General features: G+C 43.5%; 3 protein-coding genes across 13 annotated transcripts in view; all 3 read right to left on the reverse strand.

The window, feature by feature from the left end:
* Positions 1-1,421, reverse strand: part of ubr2 (ubiquitin protein ligase E3 component n-recognin 2) — a 36,012-nt gene extending 34,591 nt beyond the window's left edge. For 2 of the 3 annotated variants that reach the window (XM_010896199.5, XM_010896198.5), the window contains exon 1: positions 1,156-1,420. In XM_010896199.5, coding sequence (XP_010894501.1) covers positions 1,156-1,239 — 84 coding nt within the window. In that variant the 5' untranslated portion in view covers positions 1,240-1,420. Of the gene's footprint in view, positions 1-1,155 lie in introns of all 3 variants that reach the window. The other variant, XM_020047547.3, reaches the window with a different exon arrangement.
* A 165-nt stretch (positions 1,422-1,586) lies between these two features.
* Positions 1,587-13,004, reverse strand: LOC105025526 (transient receptor potential cation channel subfamily V member 6). Of its 4 annotated transcripts, none has more exons than XM_010896260.3 (21): positions 11,909-13,004; positions 11,475-11,604; positions 11,075-11,214; positions 10,785-10,871; positions 10,554-10,704; positions 10,254-10,415; positions 9,993-10,102; positions 9,329-9,452; positions 9,177-9,205; positions 8,978-9,069; positions 8,693-8,804; positions 8,258-8,428; positions 7,941-8,011; positions 7,666-7,833; positions 6,858-6,976; positions 6,537-6,741; positions 6,150-6,357; positions 5,969-6,054; positions 5,727-5,881; positions 5,284-5,350; positions 1,587-1,984 (listed from the first exon to the last, which is right to left on the reverse strand). In XM_010896260.3, exons 1-21 carry the CDS (start codon positions 11,990-11,992, stop codon positions 1,876-1,878), a joined length of 2,580 nt encoding a protein of 859 aa, XP_010894562.1. In that variant the 5' UTR covers positions 11,993-13,004; the 3' UTR covers positions 1,587-1,875. The 4 variants fall into 4 exon arrangements, with proteins under 4 accessions (XP_010894562.1, XP_019903004.1, XP_019903005.1 ...); XM_020047445.2 differs by having other exon boundaries at positions 11,060-11,214; XM_020047446.2 differs by lacking the exon at positions 11,909-13,004 and having other exon boundaries at positions 11,060-11,231; positions 11,475-11,546.
* Positions 13,005-13,112: 108 nt separating this feature from the next.
* The window catches only part of prkn (parkin RBR E3 ubiquitin protein ligase), an 89,656-nt gene continuing 79,472 nt past the window's right edge, over positions 13,113-23,296 (reverse strand). For 5 of the 6 annotated variants that reach the window (XM_034292603.1, XM_020047448.3, XM_010896200.4 and 2 more), the window contains 2 exons: positions 14,070-14,156; positions 13,462-13,855 (listed from right to left, as the gene is read on the reverse strand). In XM_034292603.1, the coding sequence (XP_034148494.1) occupies positions 13,577-13,855; positions 14,070-14,156 (366 nt within the window). In that variant the 3' untranslated portion in view covers positions 13,462-13,576. Of the gene's footprint in view, positions 13,856-14,069; positions 14,157-23,296 lie in introns of all 6 variants that reach the window. The other variant, XM_020047449.3, reaches the window with a different exon arrangement.

Consider the following 23,296-nt stretch of genomic DNA (forward strand, 5'->3'; position numbering starts at 1 on the left):
ATACTTGCACTATGCATGCTCATTACATTAGACTACATGCGTAGGCAAAGGTAAATAAGGCCAACCTGCCGGTCTCGATGTCTCACTGACCTAAATATCCACTGAACCTGTGTACGTTAACCCCTTGACAGTGTTACCTTTAAAGGTAACGACGTTATGTTATTAGGCCGAAGTGTTATGCAAGGCCAAGCTAACGTTAGCTATGTCAAAGCAGATGTCAGTTACCACATTTACCACTAATGATATGTAATATTGATAAACGTTAAAAGAATATTCAGAGTAAATAAGTATTATTTGCATTCAACAAGTGTTGTATCAACCTACATTGTTCATTTGTATTGGAAACATATGTTTTACAATTAGCTACATATAATGTGACTAATACATAAGCGGGGTAATTAGTAACTAGAAAGCCAACGTTAGGTACTGTACTACGAGGTTTGTGCAAATAGCGTTAGCGTAGTTAGCTAATGACGTTAATGTTTGCTAATTTCCAGCTTTTCCTCAACCTGGCATCGCCCCATGATATACTGTACTATAGTCGTTTTTTTACTATTCAGATAACTTGCTACATCCTAATGTTTCCAACAGAGATACAGGGCGGACTTCACACATAAGGACCCCTCATAACAACCCATATTACGTGTTTTGTCAACGTTGTCACGGTAGCTTAGCTGGCTAGCTTCACAGCTAGATAGCTGTTGTTAGCTTTGACTTAACTGCTGTTGCTAGATCCAGAGACTGTGCTGCGAGCAAATGAACGTACAAGACAGTATGCTAACGTTAGTCAGTGATGGCCAGCAGCAACACTTCCCACCAACTGACCAGATATTAGTAAAACAACTGATAGCGAATTAGTGATCGTGGAAATGACATTGTCAAACCAATTCATCTTACATCTACAGTATGCATTGCAATTTGACATAATGACATTTTTCTCAAAGGCTAGCTAAGTATCTAGCATTACTAGCCAAGTACCAGTACGGTAACGTTAGCTAGCTAGCAACTGTACTGTAAGGCCACCATCACATCGAAGAAAAAATAGTCAAGACAAAAAATAGAGAAATAAATACAGTCGGTGAAATTGGTGAACTCTACTCGCTTTGATTAGAAAAAACACAACAAATATACATATATGTGACAACTGTCGCCTACCGAAGCGGTGTCCTTGGCAGAGAAATTCAGGAATTCGGTACACAGAGCAGACGGTACTTCACGATCAGATTCCGCCGCCGCCATCTTCACTACTAGCTACCTCTCCTTGCTAGCAACAGCCCAGTCCTATCCTATCCACTGTCCTGTGTGGAACGAAACGGATATCAGCCGGGTCGTTATGCGAGCTAGTAGAAGTGAGGAAACTTTTATGCTGACTAATGGAAAATGAGAGGCTGTTTTGGATCATCGACAGCGGTGGCACAACGCGAGTCACCGTAACATTTTTAGGGATGCGTCTTTCTAAAAGTGCATTGGAGTTATGACACTGGTTAATGAGTCGTTCAAAAGGCGTTGAGAAATTTGTTGAGGATGATTAAGTTGTTGAGGATGGCAGTGACACTCCAAATCATGTCAGGGCAAGACGGCTTGTGCAATATATTTTATTTACACTGTACAACAATAATGTTAAGGATCTATACAGACTCGACTACCAGACATGAGTAGACCATCGCGTATTCACATTGAAAGCCAGCTCGCATCATAATCAGATCAGTTAAATTATAACTGGGTGTCTCTTGATTATCCCAAAATCAAAACCATATATAGAAATATAAGCATAAGACTATACGGCGCCCTGGGACAACTGAGTCAAATAAATAGGCTTGGATTAAATAAGCAAGTAAATGCATGTTAATGTCATAATATACCACAAAACTAATGTTATAATGCTTTGCTATTGCTTTTTTCGGGTCCTTCATCTGTAACAGATGTGGTCTCTTTGGGTAAAATCTTCAGTGTCGACGAATCTGCGAGTTGAGGACCTGGAGGACTGGAGATGAGAGCACTCATGAGTTACAACTAATGAACAGGTCAAAGTAGGCATGCCCCTATACTTCTCAGACATCCTGTGGCCATCTGCTGAGTGCACCATGCAATTACACTTTTCCCAGATAGTTGTTATAGGCCTACATGATATAAACCTTTCTGTTTAGTTTCAGTTTAGAACAACAATGGCTCTTAGTTCTCATGTCATTAAGTTTTAGTGTTAGGGACTAAAAGTAGCCAGAAGCCTTGTATGTTCTCAAGGTCTGTATTCATTTTTGGGGGGGGTGTCACTTCTTGTCACCATTCTACAGAAGGTGATGGGCTAGCCGAAGCCATATATTTGGTTAGAATTACATTTTAAATCAGTCTGTGGCCTACAGTGGTGTAGCAGTCTACATAGCTAACTAGTTTTCATGTAATGTAAAATACAGTGTGTTTAAATCTGGTTGAGCCAAACTCTCCTCTATCTTTCCAAACATCATCATCATCATCATCATCATCATCTTCTTCCGCTTATCCGGGGCCGGGTCGCGGGGGCAGCAGTCTAAGCAGGGATGCCCAGACTTCCCTCTCCCCAGACACTTCCTCCAGCTCTTCCGGGGGGACACCGAGGCGTTCCCAGGCCAGCCGGGAGACATAGTCCCTCCAGCGTGTCCTAGGTCTTCCCCGGGGTCTCTTCCCGGTGGGACGGGACCGGAACACCTTCCCAGGAAGGCGTTCCGGAGGCATCCGAAACAGATGCCCAAGCCACCTCAGCTGACCCCTCTCGATGTGGAGGAGCAGCGGCTCTACTCTGAGCTCCTCCCGGGTGACCGAGCTTCTCACCCTATCTCTAAGGGATCGCCCAGCCACCCTGCGGAGAAAGCTCATTTCGGCCGCCTGTATCCGGGATCTTGTCCTTTCGGTCATGACCCAAAGCTCATGACCATAGGTGAGAGTAGGAACGTAGATTGACCGGTAAATCGATTGACCTTACGGCCACAGCTCCGAGCGGCCGCTTCAACAATGGCGGTGGAGAACATGGTCCACTCGGACTCAATATCTCCAACCTCCCTCGGGATCCAGTCAAAGCTCTGCCGGAGGTGGGAGTTAAAGATCTCTCTGACAGGAGACTCGGCCAGACGTTCCCAGCAGACCCTTACAGTACGCTTGGGCCTGCCGAGTCTGTCCAGCTTCCTCCCCCGCCATCGGATCCAACTCACAACCAGGTGGTGATCAGTTGACAGCTCCGCCCCTCTCTTCACCCGAGTGTCCAAGACATATGGCCGCAGGTCAGATGAAACGACAACAAAGTCGATCATCGACCTGCGGCCTAGGGTGTCCTGGTGCCACGTGCACTGATGGACACCCTTATGCTTGAACATGGTGTTCGTTATGGACAAACTGTGACTAGCACAAAAGTCCAATAACTGAACACCGCTCGGGTTCAGATCAGGGGGGCCGTTCCTCCCAATCACGCCCCTCCAGGTGTCACTGTCGTTGCCCACGTGGGCGTTGAAGTCCCCCAGTAGAACGATAGAGTCCCCAGTCGGAGCACTTTCCAGCACCCCTCCCAGAGACTCCAAGAAGGTCGGGTACTCTGCACTGCCGTTCGGCCCGTAGGCACAAACAACAGTGAGAGACCTATCCCCGACCCGTAGGCGCAGGGAAACGACCCTCTCGTTCACCGGGGTAAACTCCAACACATGGCGGCAGAGCTGGGGAGCTATAAGCAAACCCACACCAGCCCGCCGCCTCTCACCATGGGCAACTCCAGAGTGGTGAAGAGTCCATCCTCTCTCAAGGAGTGTGGTTCCAGAGCCCAAGCCGTGCGTAGAGGTGATCCCGACTACCTCTAGTCGGAACCTCTCAACCTCACGCACCATCTCAGGCTCCTTCCCCGCCAGCGAGGTGACATTCCACGTCCCTAGAGCTAGTTTCCGTGTCCGGGGATCGGGTTGTCTAGGCCCCCGCCTTCGACTGCCGCCCGATCCTCTCTGCACCGGCCCCTTATGGTCCCTCCTGTGGGTGGTGAGCCCACGGGAGGGCGGCCCCATGTCGCTCGTTCGGGCTTGGCCCGGCCGGGCCCCATGGGGAAAGGCCCGGCCACCAGGCGCTCGCGAACGAGCCCCAACCCCGGGCCTGGCTCCAGGGTGGGGCCCCGGCTGCGCCATGCCGGGCGACGTCACAGGACACACAATTTTCTTCTTCATTAGGGGGTTTTTGAACCGCTCTTAGTCTGACCCATCGCCTAGGACCTGTTTGCCTTGGGAGACCCTACCAGGGGCATATAGCCCCAGACAACATAGCTCCTAGGGTCACTCGGGTACTCAAACCCCTCCACCACGTTAAGGTGGCAGTTCAAGGAGTTCTTTCCAAACATTCCTGTCCAATAAAGTGTTACATTGCATGAAAGAATACATCTTAACATTATGAATTAATCATAATTTAACCTGGATTTTAAAGGATAAGGGCATAGACCAGGGGTCAACAAGTCCTGGAGATCCCCATTTTTGACGAGGTGTGTGGAATTTAGTCAATAACTGAAAAATCCAGCCGAGTAGTGATGGAAGTTCAGCTTTTTTTGCAGATAAAACTTTTCAGTAAAGAAAAAAAAGTAGACTAATTTTGTTCATTTGATTCAGTGATGCCTAGAGCATGATTCTTGTTCACCATACAGAGCTTATTGAAGCTGTTGTTAATGAGGCTTATAAAAGTGTGTGTTTTTCAAACAATGTACATGTATCATTGTTAGGCAAACAAATCAGATATTGATCTTAGACAATAGCTATAGGCTAGGTTGAGTCAGCAACCCAACTAAATTATGGAGGCACCTGCTTGACTACCTCAGGGGATGATCATGCTATTGTTTTCCAACCGCAACAGACCCCAAAATACTATATTCCTAAATTCACAGCTTGTTGAAGAAGCAGACTAAAGATCCAGAGAAGGTCAGATTTACAGCCACTCTGTTTTGTAATTTTGTATAATTTTGAAACTGAAAATGAAAGTATTGGATGACAGTAATATTCATTTGGAATATTACAACAGTATTTTATTTTTGGTGAAAAGTCAGTTTTTTATTGGCCACCATAAACATTTGATGCATTGACTGATGGATTTGGGAACAATTAGCATGCTAGCTGTTCCTGTAGATTTCTAGTTGCTGTTAGTTGGCATTGGCACTTGGACATTTTATTAATTGAGCTTCCTTAATCCTGGATGTGAATACATAAACATCTTATTCCCTAAAATTAGTATTATTATTTTTTGTCAAATATTTGCATTAAAAAGATAAGATGTGCTAAACCAGTGATACCTCACCTGAATGTTGGTGCTTTGATGGTCTCTGACCCAGTGCTTTCTGCTCCATTCACATCACAGCCCACACCTGTACAGGGTCCACAATCTTAGCTCTGGACGAACATGAGATACTCAAACAAACATAGCTATACTTTTCCACATTATAATAGGCCTCGTAGAAGTAGTGTTGTCTAACTACTAACTGGATCAAAAACAAAACAAAGGAAAGTCCATATATTATATTTCTATGGTAGGCCTATTTGGATGATGCCACGACAAATTATGCGTAAAGACTCTGGATTTGGTTCTCAATTGGTTCTCATAATTGGACTGCCTCTGAATATACTTTAATCTTTGTTTAACCTTTGACCCAGTCGGACTCCACAAGATAAGTTCTCTGGTATCTTATTGTATAGGCCCAGCACAGACATTACTCTGTGAGGTCAATGTACTGTTATACTGACATGAGCTGGTCTGGGACTGGATCAGTTGGTGAATAAGAGCTTGGAGGTTCTTTATGTCTGCCCTCAGGTTACTAAGGTCCTGGCTCTGGTCCATCTGGAGCCTCTGCAGAGTCTTCAGATTTTCCCCCTGAACATGAGATGAAGAGTGCCTTCCCCTTGGGGAGACCAGAAAAGATGGATCTTGACAGAGCCCAAAATAATACATTTAAGATCAGGTAAAATGGAGGCAGTGCTTGGCCTACCCTGAACCTCTGTCAGAATCATCAGGTCCAACTTGTTCTGAGGGATTCACTTCTTTTTGGATCTCCAGGAACTCGTCCAGGGTCTCCTAAAGTGTCGGAACAAAAAGAGAGAAAAACACCAGTGTAAGAGAAACAAGCACTCTTCCTCACCCTAATCACCCACACAGACCCTTGTTGTCACCTTGATCTGAGTGGTGATCATCTTCATCTCTGCGTGCCGCTTGGGATCCGTTCTGATGTCATCATCGTAGAACTCACCGAGCGGGGCACAAAAGCGGTGTATGTGCTGGTCATCATAGAAACGGCAGAGGCGGGGCATGGATTCCTCCACCTGCAGGATAATGGACGCTTGCTGCATCACAGCATTGGCCAATGCATTGTCATACACCCTGATAGGAGACAAACACAATCGTGTACACCGCTGCCAAGAGTGAGGGGTTCACGATGAAGGATTTGTCTGTCGGTGAGATGAACACTGATACTTGAGCAATATGCAGCTTTTGACCATAAAAAGTATGTGTGTAAGCTTTATGTTTCAAATCCCAGATATTATTTTGACGGGCCGTACCTTTGGAAGGTGTCTGAGAGGAGGGCGATCATCAAGTTGACACACAGAATGGAGGACAAAGCCAGGAAGGTGCCGCAGAGGAAGTGGGCCATGATGGAGTCCACCTCCACCATGGCATTGAACTCATACTCATCAACCAGGGTGATGCGGTACAGGCTGTAGAGCAGCTGGGGCACTGTCCGCATGCTGGGTATGGAGGCCTGCCCTGGGGGGGGACCGGTCACAATGACTAGTGGAAATGTGTATTTTTATCATATTAACATGGCTACAGTGTCTGTTTTATGAAACATGCCCGACCTCGTCTTTGTTTGCTCAACGTACCTCCAAATATAATCCAGAAGGCACATGCATAAGGGATAAAGATCTCAGCATACAGAAAAAGGAAGCGTAGGACATCTCCGACGATGTTACCCAGCATGACAATGAATGGACCCATGACCCTGCGGAGACTGTAAATGTTAGTCTGACCAGGTGTAATGGTTGTAAATTCACCTGTTTTGATAAGGGCCAGCAGTGGTCTCTTAATTTTTTCCAGAGCTGTATATTTTTTTTAAAGAATAAGAAGCAAAATATGCTGGCCCTTATCAAAACAGGTGAACTTACAACTGTTACATTTTTTCCCAGAGTTGTATATATCCAAACATGCTGTTTCAAAAATGTATCTTATTTTGGATAATGGAGGGGTATTGTGATTATACAGTGGCCTATCATCTCCGGTTGCCTTGTTGTCAGGGCAACGGGGGGGTGGCCTGTGGTACCCCATTCATGTTTTGTTGTCATGGAACCTGAGATTTCCAGGTGGACCAATAGATAAACTGGCCAGGTGTCGCTATTATTCCCCTAGTTGCCCCGTAAATAATTTGCATCGCTTCGTGAATATTTAGCATCCTGTGCAGGTGTTCAGTGTTTTTCGGTTTTTTTTATTCAGCAAATTGTTCCAATGAGCCATTGAACAGTCCACCGACCAGTGAAAAGTAATCAGCGGTAACAGGAATTAAACATGAGTTATTCTTTATCACCAGATTCTATAGGTAGATTATAAAATAAATGCTTTGCACTTCTTCGAGGACACAAGTAAACAAATAATGTACAAAGGATAAGTCTATTCTGCGGTGGTCAGTCTGGTTACCTGAAGGCTCGAACATGTTTCATTAGTCGGAGCCAAAGGAAGATGATGACCACAGCGAAGAGGCGCAGGCTGTAGTCTCGCAGTGTGCCTGACAGCAAGAAGATGTCCGCCACATGGATCCCGAACACTGCCATAAGCAGAATGTACACGAGCCAATCAAAGATGTTCCTGCGGCACAGCCAAATTAGATAGCATCATGCGCCTGCCAATTAGGCCAGAGCTAAATCATATCCGTATGAGATTTATCAAGTACAGTACAAAACAAATGTGTTTACCAGGGGTCTTGCAAGTAGTTTCCCTTCATGCGACGGATTAACTTGATTTGCTCTTCCAAGAAATGTTTCTCCTTTGCAGCAGGAAGACAAAATGTAAAGAATGTCATGCCACACAATCAAATTTCAGTGTGGACTAAAACTCAACCTGTAGCCCTACATAAAAAGCTGCCAATAGAATGTTTTGAGCTCAGGACTTTCCCTCAGATTTTAATTGTATTTCATTTGGTTAACTGCGTATTCCCAGATCAGGCTTAGTAACCTCAGTAAGACTTGTGTGTGCGAGAGGCCGCTAGCTGAGGAGGGACGCTACAAAGTACCTCAGGCCACATGGGGTGAGTGCAACGCAGGTCGTCGTTGATGCGCCGTTCATACCACCTCTGCCAGCTCCTCAGCTTGGTCCTGGAGCCGATCATCTCCGCCACCTCGCGGCCCACCTCGACCACAGTCAAGCCCAGGGCCACCACCACCCCGAAAACACGCCACCAGTCCTGCAGGACCATACGCTCACTGTGTAACATCTCATTTAGTAGCTGTTCCAAACACAACAGCAACTGATACACAGGGTCCACAACGACATTCCTAGTGACTCGTGTGCAGTCACACGTCCAAGCCTCTATAGTATATACTGTACCTGTACAACAGACCTTGGGACCTGTACATGGACATACTTTCATGGTGGATCCACGTGGAGTCTCAGATGTGGTTCTTAAAACACCATATTTAATGGAAGTGTTCCTCTGTCACTTTCTCACCTCAGGAAAAACATAAGGCTCTTCATTTCGGATGACGGACACGGAGATTGCCACGGTCGTCCAAGAGACGATAAACAGGAAGTTGAGGAGAAGGAGTATCCAAGCCCCCATCCTACGAAGACACACAGCTACCATTCAGTGGAACACTAAGCCAGCATTCAGCATTAATATTAAAGGTACAGACTTTAGGTATGTGTCAACCTCTGTGAATTATTAGAGCCTTTGCTATATTTTATTGACTATACAGCACATGAATCTGAAAGTCTCCCTCACTGATGAACTGACCTGCCGTATAGTTTCCACTTGACAGTGATGAGCTTCAGAACCACGGGATGCATGATAAGATCCAGCTTCCCCTGGTGAACTATGAACTCCAACTGGAGCAATTGACAGAACATTCTCAGAGAAAAGCACACGTGGTAATATCACAAAGCACAACATCAGTAGTTAACAACCTTGTTGATGTAATGAAAGGGTGACATACCGGTGAAGTAGGTTCACTGGCGCAATTCTCTGGAATCCAAAAAAGAGAGCAATGTCACGGATCAGAAAGGTTCGGACCACATTCACCATACGCATTTTGGACAGTTGTATCGTGGAGAGAGCGTTTAATTCCAGACTGTTTTGGCTGGTTACCTCGTGGGCACGTTCCCGGTGCGCTGTGCTTGCAGGGTGGCTCTGGCTCCAGCAGGTGGAGGTAGTAGAACTGTTGCCTTGTCATCCGGTCAGTCACATGGAACTGGTTCAGAGCCAAATGAGCCTGACAAGGCCAAAGAGAGCTGAATAATGCTATAGGGTGACCAAATAGAGAAGCCGCTAAAACACATTGTCAGGCCAAACTGATAACAATAATTAGTCCATGTACTCCACTGGTTCTGTGACCACACAGACCCTATTATACCACTACGATTGCAAATCAAACTACATAACTTTACATTAAAACTGCCATAATTCTGTTTAACAGTTGCATTATTTTTATATTCTAAAACTCTGTCTGTTTTTTTTTTTTTTTTTACAGCTGCTACCAGTTTAACGCCAATACATGAACAAATCAACATGGTAAACAGCTAGGAATTTTGTTTCATATTTCATATTTTCTTATATACTATGTATTTTGCATATATGTTTGATATGATAAAGCCACGCAGAGAGAGATCATTCCAGAAACCTGTGGTAATCGAAAGAACCCAAAAAGACTACATAAGATGTCGTCTGCTAAAATATCCATAAATTCCTTGATAGTCCTCAAGTCTGTTAATTTATTCGGAAGTTGTCCGGTGATACACCGTCCCCCATTTACCACTGACGTCATCTTATCAATCATGGCGGTGATGCAGAGTTGACCATCAGAATCCTTCACCCCAGCGTCTGCCCCCAGTTCCATTAGCGTCCGTGCAGCCTCGCTCCGGTCTGAATACACGCAAGGGCACCAGAAAAACAAGAGCATTTCTAAGGTCATGTTGAACACGCGTGTCCTGATAAAGTCAGGTTTTATTCCTTTCTAAGCACACTATCGAATGGGCAATACCGACAGGGCACTGAGAGGCATGTTGGGCAGTACCGAGGTTGGCCGCCAGTTGGAGAGGCGTTCTCTTTTTGTAGTCCTGCGCTGAGATGTCTGCCCCGTTCTGCAGCAGGAGCCTGACAGCCCCCACGGCGTCATTCTTAGCAGCGTAGTGCAATGGAGTCTGTCTGTCCAGGTTGGTCTTAGCATCGATGTCAGCTGAAAGGACAGGATGGGAGCTACAGTAATGATACGTAGTAAGAACCTTCACATCAGACCTGTGACGCGCACACGCCTGTTTCACCCATGTTTTGTCGGACAGACAGACATTTGACACAGCCACGTTTAACCTCTGACCTTTCCTTTTCAGTAGGAAGCGGATCATCTCCTCATAGTCCAGAGCCGCGGCGACATGCAGAGGTGTGACCCCGTAGCAGTCTGGGCGCCGGATGTCCGCCCCCCTCTCCAGGAAGAAGCGCATCACATCCACGCTCCATGCCCTCGAGATCTACAACCAGCACACGGGAGACGCGTTGAGCACCCGGCCTTCTCCATGAACAGCCATGGCGGCAAAGGACTCAGTCTCACCTCATGCAAAACGGTTTGTCCGTAACGGTCTGTCGAGTTTGGGTCGGCTCCGTCTGCGATCACGTCGTTAAGGTACTGAAGGTCCACCTAGAACCGGGTGAGTAAGTCTGTGAGTCATACTTACATTTTTGCCGGTTGGCCATTGTAAATAAGACTGTTCCTAATTCAATTGTTAAATCAAATAAGAAAATCATCACCAGACTTCAGTCAGACCATCTCTAACCTTGATCTAAATGTATACCAGAGCTAAAATGAACAACTTCACAGAAGAATACCTTTCCGGGCCTCACCTCATCCGTGTCCTGGTCGCTAGCAGCCAGGTCTCTGAAATGGTCCAGCAGTCTTTTATTGAGGTTAACGCTTTTTTGTCTTCCGTCTACAACGTCCTCATCCCAGGCCAAGCCTTTGTACATGGTCTCAAAGAACTCACCTTTAAACAAGGTGATCCTAAAACATGTTATTTTACTTTAACTGTGAAAGAGAACCTTCTTGAAGTAAACGTCAGAAAGGCCCGTCAGTCCGCGTTTAGCACAGGACGTCGACCTAATAGTGATGCCCAGGAGATGCCAGAGGTTATCTGAATCTTCAGTTATTCTGGAAGATGGGGGTGTTTAGTGTGCGTTCAAAGAGCGCTGAGTGTTTAAAGTCTTATCAGTGCATTTGAGTTTGGGGTGTAATCTGTAATGGTACCTGTGTGTTTTCTCCTAACGTACTGTCGGCAGGCTCGCTTCCAGCGGCAGCCGGTGTAGTTTGCCCACTGGGCAGCGGCCCTCACAGCGCTGGACACTGACGTCTTGGAGATCTGAGATTCAACTACTGGCTGCAGAACAGACCATCGTGACACACATATATCACCATACAGTACACTGAAATGCATCACAGGGCGTATTGAAAATGGCCAATCCTGAAATACCACCTCCAACTACAACCTATGTAGTAAAACACCACAAAGCGTTTCTGAGCCGAGTAACAATGACTGAAAATGTATTGAGAGGAGGGCTTCAGATGACTTGAAAAAAAAAAAAAAAGACATCAACAAATTACAACATTGAAAGGCTGACTTATTCAACAAATTACAACATTGAAAGGCTGACTTATTCAACAAAGCGGAATTTTCCCCTCACCTTGTTTACCAGCACATCATTTAGCTCCATTTCCATGGCACGGTGGTGGTGGCCAGAGGCACTACCTGGGTTCAGTCTCTTCATCCTGCTGTGTCCCAGGCCTAAAGGCCACTCTGTGAACAACTAGCTGCACAGCTCCAATATCACTGTGACCGGCCAGTCAGTGTAGCGGCTACTTCCAAACAAAGGCTTTCACTCAAAACACAGGGAGTTGGCAGATTCCGGTAAATTCTGAACCTGCTAAAGCCTTGTCATCCAGAAAGATGAGGAGTGGATTGTTGTTTGGTAGATATCAGGTAAAAGGAAAGTCTTCTGTGGGCCCGCTCACTGTTTCTCATTCCATCTGTTTGTTGCGAGCGGCGATCCCTACCTGTAGTACTGTGCCTCAACAATGTGGTACATTCTGACCCCATGGGCTTGTTACACAACAGCCTGTATGTCATAAAGTTGACAGGCAATGACACTAACAAAGCAACGGTCTTATCTTGTAATGTTAAACAGCCCTGGAGTTTGTTTGAGCTGTTAGGACTGAGGTTGTGGACATGTTTATTGCTGGTTATCAGCTGTGCTTGTTAAGGATATATATATAATCACTCAGTGTAGAACTGAAAGACAAATGCTCTCCTTTTCAACAAACAGTTGGTTTCCTACCTTTATGAAGCATTTCTTTTCAGACCTATTTATATCTCAGTAAAGGCTTCCTATTAATGACAACACTGAGACTCGGCCACTCACAGCCACAGCTCAGAACACTGCTTGATCGACATGATGTGGTTGCCATTGCGACCGGATTGACAGACGCAACATTTATGCCGTACGAAAACGGGTGGAGTGTTCAAGAACTAAAGTCCTTTCTTGTGCAACAAAGCAGGTATAGAAAGACTACTAAACTGCCAAAAACAAATAGACTAACAGCACGTCAAATGCCAAGATAGTGTGTTTGATTACCTATGCCACACAAACATAACATGTCAGCACACAGAGCCGTAGCTAACGCGGGGGAAATGTCGGTATGAATCACAGGGGGCCCACATATCATAATAATGACAATGTTGTCTGTAAGTGAGGGGGCCCAGGCATATACCTTTTCAGGGGGCCCCGGATTGTATGCACATGACTGTAATAGATAGTATAGATACGTAATAGATAAATCGATTTGGATAAAGGATGTTATAAATACCATATAAAGTCACAAATAATTATATTGGGATAACAAGCTTTTATTGTACAACAAACACAGAGACACCATTGTGCAAGTAAATTACATTTTCCATTATATTGGGCAGTAAGATGATAATCTTGTGTCAACAAAATGATGTAACTAAAGCAAAATGAGTTCACTGCTCGAGAGCTGGTGATAGGTCAGGTCGCAGATGTACTGTGTCTTCAAACACCTAGTTGATTGCATGAAAATCCTTCGGTAGGGACACCTGAGTGGTAGAACGCCTTCGTGAGGTGTCGGAGTCAGCCGAACCAGTGGTTCCCCATGCACTCCCTGTTCCATTCCACACCACAGATCCAACACCATTCGGACTGACACTGGGCCCGGGGACACACCATGTGCATACAGCCTCCTGGGAACGCAGAGCGGAAACACCGTGGGCCGAGGGCGATAAGGGAGGGTTGGGGAAAAAGGACGACGTACAAACGGGTGACATTTGAAATCCATTACAGGGTATCACTCCCGCCGCGAACGGCGGCCCGAGGAGACGGAAAACGAAAGGGCATTACGGGAAAGAACGTGGAGATGGAAGATAACGTGCGCATTGGAAATGGTATCGGGAAACAGACGGCGAGAGACAGAGGCGTGGGGAAACAGGACGTCTTACCGCTCTTCTCCACGGGCACCTTGCATTTTGGACACGGGCGGGTGGTCTCATTTATTGTCTCCTGGGAGGCCTGCTCCCAGCGAGACTGGTGAGCTGCCTCCTCGTCTACTACGTAACCCTGTGTGGAGGAGGTTGATGGCGTACATGGTGGTCAGCTTAGCATAGCCCTGTTGTGGAACTCCAGTCACACTAAATGCATAACTGGATGATCAACTGTAACAAGCTATTACAATGGTCAGTGTTCCCTCTTCTGAACTGGTAATGTGGACAGTAGGGGGCAGCAGGGAGAGAGAGAGACAGAGAGAGAGACAGAGACAGAGAGAGACACTCACCTGCAGGACCCCTCCTGACACAGGAGCTGACCTCGCATGGCACGCCCCCTCGTGGAAACCCTCCTTACAATCACGGCAGAAAACGAACTGCAGGTAAAAACACAACGTTTCCTTAATAATACTATTATCCATCGAGTTATACAGAAAACTGGGGAGTGTGTTGTTATTTTCTATCGTGAATGCCTTCACTTTCCACTGGATGCCAGCCATGAATTTGCCTGAATTTTTGTAGTTATTTCATCAAATTACTGCAGATCAAGGAAGGGAGTTGAGGAGAGGAAATTATTTTGCAATATTGAGATACGTGTCCCACAGGTTGTGTACAAGTTCCTAGGACAGCCACTGGGTGGCGACATTTCTCCACGTTCCCCCAACTAGCGGGGGGCCCAGCCTGCATGTGTGAGTAGAGAGCTGAGATACCTTCCTCAAGAGGGATTAGCTAGCAGTCTAGAAGATGCTTTGTATTTTTTGCGTGACTGCCTTTTCTGAAGCGCAACAGTGATTTTGCACTTCATCAAAGGGGCTGGAGTTTTGAAGGAGGGGAGTCTAGTTGTTGTTTTCGTCTATCTGCTGTTTTTAAGTGTGACAGATAGCAGCCCTGCTTGCAGGGTTCGGATGACAGACACCCCTTTGTTTCCTGCTACAGCATGGCGCCGCCTCTGATGAGATGAGGGGAGAAGAGGAGCGCTTCTGACAGCCGCTTTCTTCCTGTCCCTCCTCCCGCCTACTCCCGTATTCTTTCCATCTATTCCCTCAGATGAGCCTCCATCATAATCTTCGGCAGAGAACTCCGAAGAGTCTCCGCCAAAGCTTGTCTGAGACACACAGTGATGTGCAGATCTGCCCAAGCGAGAAGTGAGGACTCTCAGGACTCAACACTACACTGTAGCCATCTTTCTTTAACTACTACAACATTCACAGTAACATTCCCAGTCTCCTTCCAGAAGGAGCTTAACGCCACCAGCGCATGTTATAGTAGCATGCTCAAATGGAAAACTTTGACAGCAACATAGTTCTTGACAAAAAAATCCATAGTGACAAATTGCCTGAATCTACACATTATAATCTGAATGAGTCATAAATAATAACCACTGTGGTGTATCAGACTGTATACCACAGGAATGGAAAAGTCTTCTTACTGTTCTAATTGCATCACCAACTGTTTTTAAACAGCAATCTGGCACCTGAGGGTTTGGGGTATATGGTCAATACACCACAGCTAGGGATGTATCCAATCACTGCTTTATGCTCAGAACAGCTCTTTAGCTGTGGTATATTAACCATATACCACACCCTTTTTTTACTGCCAAAACACACTCCTTTTATGATAATATTGTGTATGTGTACCACATTTTTTATTACTCTTTCAACTACTAAAAGTAGTTTAATCTGTCAATCATCCCATTACCTATAATCTGTGTTGTAGAGCATATTTCACTTCAGACTCTAGTTTACGCTACTTTGTAATGAATTAAATGTCTGTAAGTCATCGGTATGGCCGATCATTTCCAGTTCATTGACACAACTCTACAGAAAGAGCAGGCAAACCTCTGTCTAGCAAGGTTGGGCTATGTGGAAGTGTGTTCTGAGAACTGGGTTGTGTGGATACGGGCTGACTAGCAGGTGGGTTGCGAGGCTGGTACAGAAACAGAGCTGCCCAGCGGAGTGTGGAAGAAACATGAGTGGGTGTACCAGGGGTTGCAGCAGGGCTCTGGTGGCTAATAAAGCCATTTCCCCTCGCCTCCCTCCAATGAGCAACACAACGGATCACAGCACCCCAGACAGCGCCCTCAGAGGACACACACACACACCCTGACACAGACAACACACACACAAACACATACACCACACACACACCCTGACACAAACAAATACAAGGTCACCTGAACACAGATCCACTACCAGAGCACAAACACAGTTTAGTTCTTTTATATTTGGGTCATTCTAAAAAAAGAAAGAAATATGTATTTTTGAAGAGCAGATTTTCAAATTGAATTTTTGTTTTTACACTAAAATGTATATTAAGATCATAGTTAACCCCTTAACATTATAAATCAATATAAATTACAGTTTAGTATATATTTAATATGTTTATATTATAACATTGTAATAAAATGCTTGTTTGTCACTACTGGTATATATAATAAGCTTTCTAGATTGTAATACGACTGTTATCTTTGCATACAACATAAAACAAAAGGTTAATGATAGTATAAAAAAAAAAGATTAGTAATAACGTACTTCATGCAGGTATGTTTAAAGTGTCTCCCGGCTGGCCTGGGAAGAGCTGGAGGAAGTGTCTGGGGAGAGGGAAGTCTGGGCATCCCTGCTTAGACTGCTGCCCCCGCGACCCGGCCCCGGATAAGCGGAAGATGATGGATGGATGCAGGTATGTTTAAAGTAATATTCTATGCCATTGTATTGTCTCTGCCTTTGTGTTTTTTATAGTAATTTTATAGTCAAGAGTGAATCAAAATGTCACTATCATATCTTTACAATCTTTACCAATGAATGCAACAACATTTAGTTAAATTCAAAAAATCATATTCAATGAAATTCAGCAAACCTGATGGCACATTATCAATATTCCATGGAGTAACACCAGTAATGCAGTTCCTTAACAATGAAAACCATTAACCCACCGTACAGCACCTCGCAACAGTATTCAGACCTCTGTCCAAGTTTTGCATTTTACTGAATTACAAATGGTACATTTCCTTCTGTTTTATATTTTATTTTAAAACATTGACACTTAAAATCAATTATTGTAAGGTGACATTGGTTTTATGTTTGGAAATATATTTTTTCAACTTGTATATGTTGCTTATGTATTTCTTCAAGACCCAGAGAGTCACTGGGTAGTGCTAACGTTCGCTGCAGTAACAGCTTTTGGGTAAGTGTGTATCATCTTTGATCAGAGTAACAGAGTGATTTCGACCCATTTTCCTTGGCAGGTTTGTGCAATTTCTTTGTTCATTTGTTGGACAATGCTTTTGGACCACAGCTTTGAAATAGTGCCGGAGATTCTCAATGGGATTGAGATCAGGACTTTGACCACTGTAGGACATTTACCTTTGGTTTTGAGCCACTCTAATGTTGCTTTGGCATTGTGCTTTGGATCCTTGTCCTGCTGAGAGTTGGCTGTAGCATGTTCTCTTGCAGTATTTCCCTTTAAGTTGCTCCATCCATTTCAATGTTAACCTGATGCCCAGTTCTGCTGATGAAAAGAATCCCCCCAGTATGATGTTGCCACCACCATATTGAACTGTAGAGATTTTTCGTCTGAGGCATGAGCAGTTTTTAGTTTGAGGCATGAGAAGTGTTTAGTTTGAGGCATGAGCAGTGTTTAGTTTGAGGCATGAGCAGTGTTTAATTTGAGGCATGAGCAGTGTTTAATTTGAGGCATGAGCAGAGTTTAGTCTGCCATGAGCAGTGTTTAGTTTGAGGCATGAGCAGTGTTTAGTTTGAGGCATGAGCAGTGTTTAGTTTGCGGCTTGAACAGTGTTTAGTCTGTGGGATGAGCAGTGTTTAGTTTGAGGCATGAACAGTGTTTAGTTTGAGGCATGAGCAGAGTTTAGTCTGTAGCATGAGCAGTCTTTAGTTTGAGGCATGAGCAGTGTTTAGTTTGAGGCATGAGCAGTGTTTAGTCTGAGGCATGAGCAGTTTTAGTTTGAGGCATGAGTAGTGTTTAGTTTACACCGCACATCGGGCTGTTCAGTTTTGATTGAGCACTGATTTTTTGAGGGACAGCCTTTTCTAGACAATGCCTGGGTGGTGTGATGCAGCTTCCACTTCCTGATTATTGATCCAACTGTGCTCGCTGGGATATTCAAACACTTGGATATTATTTTGCATCTATGCATTTGTCTTCTTATTCTCTAACTTCTGTAGAATACTCTCTGGTCTGCCTTTTCCTTCAGATTTACAGCCTGACCATTGATCCTTCAAAAGTGTTTTTGTTATCCAGGAAATGGTTCACAGGTGGAGGCCAATGGTTTGGTAAATGTGTCCTCATTATGGCAGATTCTTTAATCTGAGTAAACTGGGAGACTGTGTAAAGTTGAATACTTATACAAGCAACATATTCATTTCAGTAGATTTTTCTTTCAAATATATTTCCCAAAATAAAACCAATTACCATACATTAATTGATACTGAGTGTCAGTGTTTTAAAATAAAATATCAAGCTTCTCTGCGGTGTGTAAGCAGCCCTGCACTGTCTGTAGATGCTTTGGTTTTCAGCTGCAACTTAATTTAGCAATTTATATCAAAAGGAAAGCCCCATCATGTAACAATATTGAAATCCCTTAATCATGTGATTTCATCTAATTATTTAATCACATTTTCTTTACGCTTTATATAAACTGTATAACACCGGTGACAGATACAGATCAAGTCCTCACATAAAATTCCCAAATGAATCATTAAATGTCTTACGTATATCTATTTAAAAACATCCCTGCCTTCAATAAACCTTTAACCCAGAAAGAAATTGTCAAGGATGTTGCGTTTATATCAATGGTAACACTAGGGAGATTAAATTGAGGGACAGCTATTCTCTATACATTTCTTATAATATTTAGCTGATCCTTATCAATCAATCAATAAAATTTTACATCAGCAGCTGTCACATAGTGCTTTTACAAAACACCCAGCCTTTATCTTTCTGTAAGTAGTCCAATAAACCCTAACTATAACAATTCCTTTTGTATTATGACATTTAAAGGGGGAGTTAAATATATATTTTTGTTATTAAATTCCAACTCTTGACCTGAGGGACAAGGCAATTTTATGGTACTGACCTTGTTCTACAATATATTAAAAAGAAATGGCTTGCAATATAACTGTCCTACATACTGTCATGTGAAAAAGTAAGTAGACCCCATGGAAAGTCATATCCTACTTGGACATATGGATGTGTAATCTTTAATGTTCAGGCTAGAGCTAGCCAAGTGGTTAAAACATGTGAATAGTAACCGAAAGGTGGTTATCAAATCACCAAGACGGCAAAGTGAAAAATCTGTTATTCTGTCCCTTTACAAGGCCGTTTACCCTAATTGCTCACAAGTCATTGCTGTAATGTCTCGACAGGCAACTTACAGTGGGGAGAACAAGTATTTGATACACTGCCGATTTTGCAGGTTTTCCCACTTACAAAGCATGTAGAAGTCTGTAATTTTTATCATAGGTGTTCTTCAACTGTGAGTGACGGAATCGAAAACAAAAATCCAGAAAATCACATTGTATGATTTTTAAGTAATTAATTAGCATTTTATTGGATGACATAAGTATTTGATACATCAGAAAAGCAGAACTTAATATTTGGTACAGAAACCTTTGTTTGCAATTAAAGAGATCATACGTTTCCTGTAGGTCTTGACCAGGTTTGCACACACTGCAGCAGGGATTTTGGTCCCAGCTCTCTTCAGGTCATTGACCAGGTCCTGCTGTGTAGTTCTGGGCTGATCCCTCACCTTCCTCATGATCATTGATGCCCCACGAGGTGAGATCTTGCATGGAGCCCTAGACCGTCATCTTGAACTTCTTCCATTTTCTAAGAATTGCGCCAACAGTTGTTGCCTTCTCACCAAGCTGCTTGCCTATTGTCCTGTAGCCCATCCCAGCCTTGTGCAGGTCTACAATTTTATCCCTGATGTCCTTACACAGCTCTCTCGTCTTGGCCATTGTGAAGAGGTTGGAGTCTGTTTGATTGAGTGTGTGGACAGGTGTCTTTTATACAGGTAACAAGTTCAAACAGGTGCAGTTAATACAGGTAATGAGTGGAGAAAAGGAGGGCTTCTTAAAGGAAAACTAACAGGTCTGTGAGAGACGGAATTCTTGCTGGTTGGTAGGTTATCAAATACTTATGTCATGCAATAAAATGCAAATTAATTATTTAAAAATCATTCAATGAGATTTTCTGGATTTTTGTTTTAGATTACAGGACAATAGGCAAGCAGCTTGGTGAGAAGGCAACAACTGTTGGCGCAATTCTACTACAATTTTACTACAATATTATTGCATTGACGCTTGCTATCAGTTTTGTACAGATCGGGGTTAGAATGGTTTTAAAATGTCATTCACTAAATTCTAATATTATTCTTATGACGTGACGTACAAAATGTCATGCCTTAAGGCCAAACTTAAAGGTGTGACATTGCAATGTTTACATTTTCAATCACATGCTACAGCACCACCATCTGGCCAATCACTGTCGTTTGTGAATGCTGGATGTCTATGATAATGTGGGAACAATCAAGTCAGTGGTGTCTGAGATATGGTGTGTGATGCATTTACGCACATTGGCCCTCATTCATGAAACCTTCTCAGAGAATATTTCAGATTTGAACGTTGGGAGGGACTAACCATCATTTTTCATTTAGTCACAAACTACATCCGTCAATTTTGTGTTTATGTATGTCGAGTATTGGTTTTATATATATATATATATATATATATATATATAAAATAAAATGTATATGTATAAATAAAATAGTAAATGTACTTGATTGGGATTCAATCAAATTTAAAGGAAAAATGACATATCAATTTGCAAATCACATTTTAAGCGCTCAGCATTTAACTAGCATTTAACATTGGCTGTAAAAACAAAAAAAATATATTCACTTGAAATTAAATAATAACGTTATGCTAAATATCTGTCTATAGTAACTTATAGAAACACAAGTTTTGCCAGAGTCTGAGTCTTCAGGATCAGGTTATAGTGATGCATTTCTTCCCATTTCTGTAGGCTACTTCTCAACCTCTCCTTTTGTGCCCGGCGAGGACCATTGCAACTTTGTAAAGCAGAGACGTTGCATTTGTCTCTTAGCTGGTAACGCACCAGATCATCCCTTATCAACCTCTCGGTTTTAAATCTTCCATCCAAGACAGCGGCTGGGACAGGAAGCTTATCTTAAAAGTACTGCGTGTAACAAGTGGAAACATTCTCTTATAGTGTAGTTTTCCAATAATATTATAATTAACAGATAATACAACTACTATCACATTTAATTTTTTATATATATTTTGGCATGAGCAGAAAAAAAAACATGTGACTTAGGCAAAGCCAGTTCATTAGTCTGGCGTATTACACACACAAAGGCATTTCAATCCTTACAAACGCATGAACAACAGAAGAGAGAAAATGCAGAACAAAGTGAAATAAAGAAATAATACAATAATAGCCCACAGTACTAATACAATATTTGATATTGTGGTACGTTTGTAGCCTAATGTATTATGTTCCTAGTCATCTTATTTTATATGACCTATTATTATAATTGTGGTTGTTGTTACTGAGGCTGTTACGATTGTTGTTTTGTGTGATAATGATGGTCTTATTGCGAATCAAGCATGATCTTATTTTTTGACATTGGTTTACGCGGTCTCCGAACACACGTGAGTTTGATCGCAAGAATACGACAAAGATAATATTAATGAATGCCCGCTGTCGGTGAAATTATTGTACGATCATTTTAAGATCCAATTTTATCATACGCACGTTTCATGAATGAGGGCCATTGTCTGTGACACACATTAAAAGAGACCAATACAAAAGACCCTTCCCAATTTCATAGCGGCGACAATGAGAACATTATAAAGTAAAGATCTAAGAAGAACTCTGAGAGAGCTTACTGATGATGTGTCAAAATCGTCCCCTCTTGCCCCCCAATATCTTCCCTTACTTTCCGTCTCTCTATATCTTTCTTATATAGGGAGAGAGGTTCTCACAGTTACATCAAGACAAAAAGGCACTGTCTTGCTTTAACTTTCAGCTAACTGATATCACACAGTCCCAAAGAAATAGGAATATTCCACTATCTCAACGCAACAGTAAAACATAGACACAAACACACAGTCAGCAATAAAACATACACGCAAAGAACACAGTGAAGAAACACCCACCTCGACTCACTTCACCTCCAGGGGCCTGCCTTGACTAAGTTCAGAGTGTGGTTGTGTGCAACAGAGAACCGGCTACGGGACGAATTAAGACCAGCACGGTCCAGAGAAATAACCAGATCTGTTACATGTTAACAGGTCTCTGTTATTGACCATAGCATCTGGTCCTACAGCTGGGTCCACCTATCTGAGCTGTACGGTCTGCAAGAGCTATAGCAGGGAGTGCCTAAACCCGGCGCGCAAACATTAGCTGGGAAGACATAAAAAGGCACGGAGGTGGCGCAATATTGATTTCGGTATGTGGAGTCTGTAAGAGAATCCAGCTCACCAGTCTCTTAAGGCCTTGAGCACATCAAAAAGCCAGAGGGAGCAGTGCATCTGGGGGGGTGTTAACAGTGATAGGACCCCACTCTTCCAACCTGACACCTATAAAGGCTTTATCTTCATCCCCCAGACCTCTGGATGGACTGGAATGTTTTTGCACGCACACGCACACACGCTCCAACAAACTGTCTCTCATTCGCTCTTAAAAACAGCAGTGTTGAGAGACATCTCTTTAAAGGGAATGAGACTCCGCTGGCTCCGACAAAGTAACCTTGCTTTTCTATCTACAGCTGTTATTGCGGTTTTCGTTGCGGTTTTCATTGCTTTTATTTTAACACTACCGTTCAAAGGTTTGGGGTCACTTCGAAAACATACATGAAATAAGTTTGAATCGGAAATATAGCAAAATGAATAGGAAATATAGTAAGTGACAAGATAAGAAATAATGATTTTTAATTGAAATAATAATTGTGTCCTACAAACTTTGCTTTTGTCAAAGAATCATCCTTTTGCAGCAATTACAGCCTTGCAGACCTTTGGTATTCTAGGTGTCAGTTTATTTAGGTAATCTGAAGAGATTTCACCACATGCTTCCTGAAGCACCTCCACCTCCCAAGTTGGATTGGCTAGATGGGCACTTCTTACATACCATATGGTCAAGCTGCTCCCACAACAGCTCAATAGCATGACACCTTGGACCTCCTTTAATTTGCATACCGCCCCAACAGATCTATGAATGAGCATATACAGCCTGAGGAGACTCAAGACGTTTGGCATGTCTGCAAAAACTTTCACCAACTTTTACAGGTGCACCGTTGACAGCATCCTCTCAGGCTGCATTATTGCCTGGTACGGCAGCTGCTCCACTGCTGACCACAAGGCCCTCCAGAGCGTGATGAGGTCAGAGGAGCGCATCATCAGCTGCAATCTCCCTTCCGTGCAAGGCCTTTACCTTACAACAATGCCTTACAAAGGCACGGAACATCAAAAGACTACAG

This window comes from Esox lucius, chromosome 6 (genome assembly GCF_011004845.1).
Source record: "Esox lucius isolate fEsoLuc1 chromosome 6, fEsoLuc1.pri, whole genome shotgun sequence".
Classification (NCBI taxonomy): Eukaryota; Metazoa; Chordata; class Actinopteri; order Esociformes; family Esocidae; genus Esox; species Esox lucius.

Bases quoted from the DNA above. Each gene is read 5' to 3' on its own strand.
- LOC105025526 (XM_020047445.2), bottom strand. From the start codon at position 11,992: ATGAAGAGACTGAACCCAGGTAGTGCCTCTGGCCACCACCACCGTGCC. The intron at 10,103-10,253 runs GTACTGCCCAAC...GCGTGTATTCAG, and splicing joins CCAACTGGCGGCCAACCTCG to ACCGGAGCGAGGCTGCACGG. The intron at 9,206-9,328 runs GTAACCAGCCAA...TTTGGATTCCAG, and splicing joins ACCGGGAACGTGCCCACGAG to AGAATTGCGCCAGTGAACCT.